The sequence below is a fragment of the Sycon ciliatum genome, chromosome 2 (genome assembly GCF_964019385.1).
Source record: "Sycon ciliatum chromosome 2, ocSycCili1.1, whole genome shotgun sequence".
Lineage (NCBI taxonomy): Eukaryota > Metazoa > Porifera > Calcarea > Leucosolenida > Sycettidae > Sycon > Sycon ciliatum.
The window spans coordinates 2,959,837-2,969,921 of NC_088644.1; the positions used below are offsets into that span (position 1 = coordinate 2,959,837).

General features: G+C 48.7%; 1 protein-coding gene across 1 annotated transcript; it reads right to left on the bottom strand.

Annotated features, from left to right (window-relative positions):
- Positions 1–647: 647 nt before the first annotated feature.
- Positions 648–8,152, bottom strand: LOC135808251 (uncharacterized). The gene is made up of 6 exons (XM_065321416.1): positions 7,301–8,152; positions 5,979–6,008; positions 4,582–4,791; positions 3,732–4,008; positions 2,704–3,010; positions 648–2,315 (listed from the first exon to the last, which is right to left on the bottom strand). The coding sequence occupies exons 1-6, from the start codon at positions 7,662–7,664 to the stop codon at positions 2,307–2,309; spliced, it is 1,197 nt and encodes a 398-aa protein (XP_065177488.1). The 5' UTR covers positions 7,665–8,152; the 3' UTR covers positions 648–2,306.
- Between the last annotated feature and the right edge of the window lie 1,933 nt (positions 8,153–10,085).

Sequence of the window (10,085 nt, forward strand, 5' to 3'; positions counted from 1 at the left end):
TAATACTACTAATAGTTGATCATAACAAGGCTAGTTTGTTGTAGAGTTTCATGCTATCACCAGTATCAGTATAGCAGTATCAGTATAGCAGTATCAGGCAACATCAAGATGCTGTTGGCCATGACATGTCTGGAGAGATATTGCTGGTTTTGTGGTGTGGTGCTATGCATTGGGCGTTGATTTGGTTGCATCCCAATATAGCTTTTTTAAAAGCTTTAAAAAAAAGCAGTGCGGGAAAACCGTGCATGTATGCGGGGGGCTGTGTTAGTTTCTTGGCTAGTCCTAGTAAGTACTGGTAGTACCAAGAGTCCATAACCCTTATGGACTCTTGGATGACGTGATGTTAGTAAGTAGTAGTATTATGTTAGCACAAAGCGTGTGGCGATATGTAAGCTGGAGGCTGCATAGGCCATATTGTACCATGTGTAATATTAGTTAGGACCGTACAGTCGTGCTGTTGTACAATCCCATGGGAGTCTCCGTCAACCAGGTCAACAGCTTATGAAGAAGCCGCCGAAAAGATAAAGATATAATTATGTAAAGAATAGCACAGCACAATGCACTACTACTGGTGATTTGACTAGTGATTTGGTGACCGTTCACAATGTGTGTAGAACACCACCGCATTCTGACAACACACGAAGAGACTAGGAGTAAAACATGACATTTCACAATCCGACGGTGTTGCAGCCCCTATTGTACTCTGCTCAAGCAAAATATCTAGCATTATTTTAAAATGCTGAACTTAGTAGAAAAGTATACAAAAAAGAATAGAATGGGATACGGAGCTTGGGTTGGCTGTGACTCAGAGTTTCACGCCTGTGGCGATCATCAGACAGCAATGATTACAAAAACTCAATGAATGTTCTTGATATAGTGTGGTAAGGTGCTAGTGGAATCAGAGAATTTAAGCGCAAATAAAAGAAAAGTAAATTATAACAGTTTTAGAAACAAACAACACGAAAGGCTGTGTAGCTGTTACTTCAAGTTTCACGCATTTCAGCGATCAGACAGCCGCATTTGACATTCAACAGCTTTTATCAAGTGAATTTAAATTAAAGGTAGGTTACTCAAGCAACGAAGAAGTTGATAAAATGTTGACAGACATGGCTGTGCTTAGCCTGTCAAGATACAACACGGTTTGCTAGCAAAGCCGGCTTGTATCTGCACTGAGTCAGCAGCGGGGGTTAGAAGCAGGCAATAATTATGTTCTATTTGTGCTCCCAACACCATGGTGTTAGGTGGCTTAGCATGTGGAACATGAGAGTAGAACAGAGATAGGGCAATTACAGGCCGCTGCTATGGTGATCCGTCTCCACCTTAAAGCTGCAACAACAGCACCCCAAAGCCACTAGGTAGCCATGCATAGCATTTCCTCTCTCTATCTCTGTCATACACGCAAACATGCACACACACACACACGCGCGCGCGTGCGCCGTCCCCGCCCCGTAGAGCCACTGCCACAGGGGTCATGTGGGCCCCAGAGAGGCATCAGAGATGAAGACGAAGCACGCGGCCTGATGACGCCGGAGGTGGTGGCGCAAATGGAACCGGCGAGAACACTCGCATACATTAGTGAACGAATCACGCTGCTGGGCAGTCTGGCGGGGACCCGTCCTCGAGCACCGGTGACAACCGTGACTTTGCGTAGTTCAAAAGCACACACACACACACACACACACACACACACACACACACACTGAGTCTCTCTTTCTCTCTCAGGAGTACGTACATCAGCAGCACAGCTCGACGATCACGTTACCAGTAAACTACGTCCTGCTGACAAGTACTTCAAACTAAGTTCGAAGTACATCTGGGTAAACACTGAGACCGCCTGACTGATGGCTGTATTCAGAGGCAGGCTGAGTACAACACACGTTGTATCCAATCACGATGCTAGACCAAACGAACATGCTTTTCCAGGACAGCACCACTTCCAGCTGACCATATTGCTGCGTGATCACGTTCATATCACTGCGTGCGACACGGTGATAGAACGCCGCGCCTGAGCCATACACAGTCACACAGCTATGGCTAAAGTAGCTTTGAAACCCATGGCCGGGTTATTTGGTGGCGACTCCTGCTTGTGTGTGCAGCAGACTCCACTAATACATGGCCGACCGGCCATCGTCTTGGACGGCCCTGATATTCAGATTCAGAGGAAATCTGTGAGGGTCCGATGCCATACGCGGCGGACAGCATTCCATTCCAAGTCGTATCACAGAGTGCCGCATACTGTAGTAGCTTCACGGTGCCCGAAGCATACTCAACTAGCGACCGTCTGTGTGACGGATCACTATCAAGCTCTATGGCAGCTGAACACACAAAAAAAGAAAAAAGAAAGACAACATTGAAAGACGTCTGCCAGACAACAGAAAGGCCAAGAAGCCTTGGTGAACACTGAGCTTAGCGCGGCTTGAAACACCGTAACTTGGTAAGGACATCACCAAGAAGCATACATAGTGCAGCACTAGATCCTGCAGAACAATGACATACAGACCTGCTGGAACCGGTCCGGTTGGTCAGGTTATCACCGGATCAACTTGTTGGACTTTTTTGGACCAAGACGTGTTTCCTACTGTGGAGGGCATGTGTACTTGCCATATCATACACAAGGTAAACAGAAGGCCATGATACTACCGGACCAATTAAGAACTGTTTCCGGTGGTCCTGACATAGCAACATGGCGGACATGTGACTCACCTTCAGCAGGCCTTTACACTGCACAGCGATGCCCGGTGCGATCTCGTGCAGAGCTCGGTAGAGGCTGAGGCCGGTGCAGGGTTCGTCCGACTCTGCTATCCACAGCTTGAGCAGTGCAAACAAGTCACCCTGATAGCCGGTCGCTCGCTGGTAGCTGATCAACGCCATCTGGGCGCCGTGACGGTATTTGGCGATGGAGCAGAGAAGACTGTTGACCAACTTGGGAAACTCAATGCCTATCGATCCATACAGCATTTCTGCCAGATTCTCCAACTCACGGTCGCTCAGTGACTCAAAGTCAATTCCCCTGCAATATGTTTTTATAGGTGACGACAAAACAAGACAGATGATAATGACTTGTAAGACTAAAAGAGGACCAAGGAACTACAAGTTACACTATAATATCCACAAACACCACCAGTTATTAAACAATCAGCTCATGCGATAACATTGCACGACACTGACCAACGGTACTGATGTTCTACAACTAACTGGCCTCTTTTCTTCTTATAAATTAACTCAGCTGGAGAACCAAGGGGTTCTCCAGCTGAGTCTAATGGTAGTGACTAGTCCAGATTCCTTATAGAATGAACGTCTGGCAAACTAGACAAAGGGCCCTAGAACAGTACATGGTCCAACAACTAGGCTTGCACTAACCAAGCTCATCACCGAACAAGTGCAGTAGATTGCAGCATGCAGACCGACTATTGTTTTCCGCAACTTAACTTGGACTGCTATGGTGTGCTTGTACATTGAAAAGCTGTGTTTGCGCACTTTGTGCCTTTGTTGTCAAGTTCCCTTGCCAACCATCTGTTTCCATAGCCGTGCTGGATAACTGCAAGTGCATACATGCACACGTGTTTAGTGATGCACACAAACACATTGAATGAATAGTGTGCATGGCCAATCGGACCATGATCAGAGTTACAGTTTGAAGACATCATGATTGCGAGGCACAGCAGTCACAGTGCGGAGCACTTGCCGTGGCACACCAGGACGCAGTAATGCAACAGGTTGGCGCTACTCACGTTGCTATCGGTGGTGCTGCCTGCTGTGGGAGGGTGACGGGTGGAAGGAAGCTCTCTGCTGCTGCTGGGGTACTCCTTCCAGCCCCGACACTGTGCTGCGATTGCCACTGGTGGTAGTGTGACGTGGCCGGTTGCTGTGGAAATTGTGAACGGTCACCTAACCGCGACGGTGGTTGAGCTGAGGACTGGGACGGTTGCAGCTGATGCTGATGTCGCTGCTGGTGTTGCAGATGGTGTCCCTGCGCCACGCCATGCATTCGGGATGGTAGGCTAGGACCTGCATGTACGTGTAAGAACAACAAAAACAACGAATCAGGTGGACCATTCAGATAACAAAGTATCGTTTTAGTCGCCGTTCTGAGGCCCACGGATAAATAATTATTACCGATCGGTCCAATGGATACTAGTACCGTTCCATACACACCGGCTTACGATACACTCAACCCCCTATTTCAACCTTCGACATCTGTGTACCTCTCTCAACTGGGTATGTGGGTACCCTTCTCAGTTGAGATTGAGTAGTATTTTTACCACTGCATGTACATTCCTTCAGATTGAGTAGTATTTTTACCACTGCATGTACATTCCAAGTGTACCCTACGCTGTCCTTGGTGCTGTGACCGTTACTGTGACACATCACAAGGTGTATGTACTTTATATTTAGCGTTCTACCTTCTGATTTGTGATCCTTTTCTAAGTTACCGGTATGGACATCCTTTGATCCCAAGGTGATCGGGTAAGTGAGGGCCGCACACATTGGATACGACCCTTGATATTAAGCAAAGAACGTGTGAATACGTATCAATGCACAAATACATCCCCGGCATATCAATGTCGCAGTGCAACGTACCACTCCCCGGCGAGCTTGCCGACATTCTCATCGGGTCATTCATTGACATGGATGGCTGGCTGCCGGAGTGCTGGGGTAGAGCTTGAGAGCGTATTGGGGGCAGGCGTGGAGACGATGTGTCCCCTCCACCTGCGCTCAGCCCAGGTGTATGGCTTGAGACAGGATGACTAAGCTGACGGCTTGCAGGAGCAGGACTATAACTGCTGCATTCTGCACATGATAATAGGAGAGAGAGTGTGGGGGAGAGAGTGAGTGAGTGAGAGCGAGAGTGAGTGTGTGTGTGTGTGTGTGTGTGTGTGTGAGAGAGAGAGAGAGAGAGAGAGAGAGAGCCTCGGAGAGAGAGAGTGAACGAGTGAGAGAGATACCAGCAGGCTTAAGTCAGGGCTGTGTACTAGATGCCAAGTGAGGAATCTGGAAGCATACTCAGGGTTCTAGCCAGGTGAAAATAGTAGGGGGGGGGGGGGGGGGGGGCATGGGAAACAGTTACCCCGTAACCCATTTTTTCCATTTTCCAAAATTGTCTTGCCATGCAAAATGCAACAACGTGCAGGGTGAATCCCCGGCTTCACCCCAGACAAATGTTCCTTTAGGAACCCTCTGTAGTAGCTATCGACTGTATTTTCGTTGAATGGCATGAAAAATCACAAAAATCGACAAATGAGTAGGGCGGCACTTTTTCACAGGGGAGGGCGCTGCCCCCCCCCCCCCCCCTACCCCCTTTGGCTAGACACCTGATACTCTCACAATCATGACAATGAATAGTTGGTACCTAGGAAAACAGACACCAACGATCATTATGGTACAGTAGTGAAGAAATGAATGCACTGTACAGGGATGAATTTACTGTCAGGTTTTTGCATAGCAGTTTTTGCTATGCAAAATCTCAATTGTGGCATAAGCTACAAAAAGGCATGGATAGCCTGTTGATGTATGTATTGCAGTTTTCTGCGTGTCACTGTGATTTTGAGTAGCAGTAGATCGATTTTGCATAGCAAACTGCGATGCGATACCGGATAAATTCATCCCTGCTGTACCATAATTTGACCTGAAAGTTTTCTATTTGGTTTTGAATGAACGGTCAACTATTCCGGGCCATGAACACAATGGCTGAACACAGTTCATCGTGCTGTAGGAATCGCAAGACCCGGCAGATTGGACAGACACATCGAGCACCAGTAACACTAAGATACTTTCAAGCCAGTTATTTATTCATTTATAATAGCATTTCTTGCAGAGAACGGAGAGCTCCACACTAGCGTGGCCACACAGTTGCAAGCCTTACAGTCTTGCAGACCAGAAGCCCATCTTTCTGACAAGCCAACACTCACTACTAATTGTGGTGATATCCACTCAATCCATTCACCAGTATCTGAAAATCCACTAACTTCCAGTCTTACCTTCCTCGTCGGGGTTTTTCATGATCTCATCTGTTATGGAGCACATGCCATGCATACACACACACACACACACACACACACACACACACACACACACACACATGCGCGCGTGGGGAAAATGCATGCACACACGCACACGTGTTGATGCAAAGCGACGTCAGAAAAAGGAAATGATTGTATCAATGAATGACTGTGACAGCCATGCAGATCAGAATTTAACCCTTGGGCCAGGTCCAATATCGCTGCAGTGTCTGCTCTAGGATTTCAAAGCAACCAGACACAGGTGTACCTGGCACAAGTCCTGCAACCCGGGTCAGAGCCCGGCACCGGTATACGTTCACGTGCTATGTGAGCAGTGCATACTGGGCACTCTGTCTGTACATGCCTGCACCCGCCTGCAGCATATCAGTGTTGCCTTCGAAGTAAAAAGTACTCCCCATGTACATGCATACTCCCAACCGGGACACAAGTAACCAGGCGGCGTTCTTTTATCAAACAGGTTCAAGTACCCCCCCCCCCCCCCCGACCAGGTCGCTGACCTGGACCTGGAGCAGACACTGTACAGTAGTGTGGTTCTGGTGTCCAGCAACATCTAACCCTATTCTACACCCCGTCATAGCAAAGGCAAAAGGTGAAACTGACTACTGACCATGTGCAGCATGTCAGTCATGAACACTATACATGTAGCTGCTCAAACGTCACTGTGTGGACTGCCCAGTCTGAAACAGCAAAAATCTTTCCCTCCACCAATCAACCACAATGGAAGAACAAAGTTAGAATAGCCCTCCCGCTCTTACCCCCCCCCCCCCCCCCCCTGAGTCCCCGTCCCTCCACTCTCTACATATAGAGTGCTGCTCAATGAAATCCCCTCGCGACACTCAAGTTTGCGCCTTGCATCATTCCCCAGCCCAGTGTTCGCAGGTCTATGGCTGCGCAGCACCCGGCATGGCGTACATGAGTGCCGCTGTGACTGGATTTCACTGAGCAACACTGTACACGCACAGGGCAAAGGCCATACATAGTACAGTTGAACATCGATTATCCGCACATCGACTATCCGACCATTCGATTATCCGTAACAGTTTTTTTGGGCGCACGTGCCGTAGAGTACGCACTGTGCATGTAGTGAGCCATTCAAAAAATACGAAAATTTTGAAAAGTAAAAAGGTCATACATGTACATGTACATGTTTCTTATCCGCAACATTTGCCTTATCTGAACACCGCCTGACAGTTGTCTGCCCAGAGGTGGTCGGATAATCGATGTTCAACTGTGGGTGTTAACTGAATACTAGTATGCGTGATTGACTGACTGTACTGTACCTAGATAACCCTTGGCAGGGGCTGATAGTGGCCGCTGGATCAGCTCCGATCTGCCGGATGCTTTCAGTTCCAGACTATCAGCCAGGAAGTGGTGTGTAGTGCTACTCGACTTTCTCAATCCGTATAGCAGCTCTGACCATGCTCTGGCCTCGCATATACTGTCAACCTCCTTCAGGAACTGCCGCGCTTGCTCTTCACGGTACTGCAGACCACGCACGGCGTCACGCTGCTTCGTACCGAGTACTCGTTGCTGATGGAGATGCTCCAGTACGAAATCCTCACATTTCAAGTCGCGCAGGAAATCGACGCGCAGGTCTTGCAAAGCCCTGCTGTATCTGCTTTCCATCGACCACTGCTCCGACATTCAGTGACTTTCCCCCACACCCACGCCCACACCCACAAACACTCAGTGTAATATCAGCTGAATTAAATTGGCTGCGGAATGACGTCACAGAGGGCGCTCCGGCCAATGAGGATTATGGAATGGTAGTGGGCCGAGGGTCCTCATTCTCCTCGTCAGCGAATAGCGCTAGCGCCCGCTGGCTCCGCACGTCTATCCGAAACAATTCCACTATCCAGTCAACCAGTCAGCGACAACCCGCACATCAACGCCGGTCTCTGGAGCCAGAACTCGGCCAGGCAAACTTCAACACGCACACCGACTGGCGAGCGAACAGCCGCATGCAACTCCTCCAGGCGTCCTTGTCCTACCAGAGCCGCGTCCGGCTTCGTTTGCGAGCAGCATCAGCAAGCAAACTTACTTTCCAAATAAGTTTCTAGGAAAGAAAGTCAATAGATACGTAACATCGTTACAGATCTCAAATCTTTTAGCCAAACACTTTTGCATGCGACACCGCGTACCGGGCCTACCACTAGTACTAGTACTACTCCCCGGCCCAGTACTGCAGTAGTGGCTAGTGCAGTACACATGACTGATTGTCACGTAGTCAGTTCCTAAAAAATATTTTACCAACACTGCACTGGCAACAGACAACACTCGTACTCGTAGATCTACTCGTCTTACCTACGTAGCTGATCTGTCTACCATGGTAGGTACTAGGTCTACCATGCATGGTCTGGACACGTCTACAGACTCAGTACCAGGGAGTCTAGTCGTATACTCTATACGACTCGTACTCCCTGCTCAGTACGTACGTATACGACAGTAGGTAAATGGGTGCATGACGTGACTAGTAAGTAGCAGTCGAGCTAGTCATGACTGTGAGAGCTAGAGAGATAAGAGCGTCTCTGACTCGACTCGCTGAGAGACCGCTGTGCTGCCTGGTCGGAACTGCAGTGACAACTGATTTGTCATCGATCATGCATGGTCGACGCATTCATAAAAAGGGTTGGTGTTGCAACGACGTAAGTCGTTGGTACGGAGATCGGCCTGCACAGCTACAGCACTTCATCATGTATACTGCAGGTAACAACCCTTTTAGAAACATTTACTAGCACATGTATGTAATAGGACTTTGTCAATAAGAAAACACACAAGCTTCATGATTGTACAGAACCTGGTTTAAGCGACCACCCCACGGTGCAAGCGGTCGTTAAAGCCAGGTGGTCTATTGAACCAGGTCCCACAGTGTCTGTGTAGAACTGTCCGTGCAAGGGAAAACGGTGGTTAAACCAGGTATTACTGTACATCTATACAACTATTAGCCTACGCCTACGGCATTAGCCAGTACGGTATTAGCCAGTACGGTATTAGCCAGTACGGTATTAGCCAGTACGGTATTAGCCAGTACGGCATTAGCCAGTACGGCATTAGCCAGTACGGTATTAGCCAGTACGGTATTAGCCAGTACGGTATTAGCCAGTACGGTATTAGCCAGTACGGTATTAGCCAGTACGGTATTAGCCAGTACGGTATTAGCCAGTACGGCATTAGCCAGTACGGCATTAGCCAGTACGGCATTAGCCAGTACGGCATTAGCCAGTACGGCATTAGCCAGTACGGCATTAGCCAGTACGGCATTAGCCAGTACGGCATTAGCCAGTACGGCATTAGCCAGTACGGCATTAGCCAGTACGGTATTAGCCAGTACGGTATTAGCCAGTACGGTATTAGCCAGTACGGTATTAGCCAGTACGGTATTAGCCAGTACGGTATTAGCCAGTACGGTATTAGCCAGTACGGTATTAGCCAGTACGGTATTAGCCAGTACGGTATTAGCCAGTACGGTATTAGCCAGTACGGTATTAGCCAGTACGGTATTAGCCAGTACGGTATTAGCCAGTACGGTATTAGCCAGTACGGTATTAGCCAGTACGGTATTAGCCAGTACGGTATTAGCCAGTACGGTATTACTTGTTGTCATGACTGTGAAGTGAGGCTGTGGCAAAGTGAGGCACATTGATTCAACTACAGACTTCATGCCCGACACCAAGAACTTGTTTACTCTTGCCGATATCGCCGCCAGTACAAGAATTGGGTTCATGGTCATGCACGTTACCGCCGCCACTGCACGGAAAAGGATTCACGCTGCACGGAAAAGGCCCGATGATTCACCGGCGCTCAGGTGACTGGCATGATCTTTGCGGTTACCATGGCACAGTCACATATCCGGGAACTCCGCGTGACATACAATACAATTCAATACCCGGATATCGCCAAGAGTAATGAATCGAGCGAAGACCCCAGTGGAGCTACTTGCACCGTCAGCATCTGTATGTAAGAGCTCCCTGGCCGGGGCTTGGCTGTCAAACGGGTACACCGGGCCCCGGACGGTCTCTTCCAACTGAAAACCGTAGCTATCAATTTGACGCCACGCCCAAACCT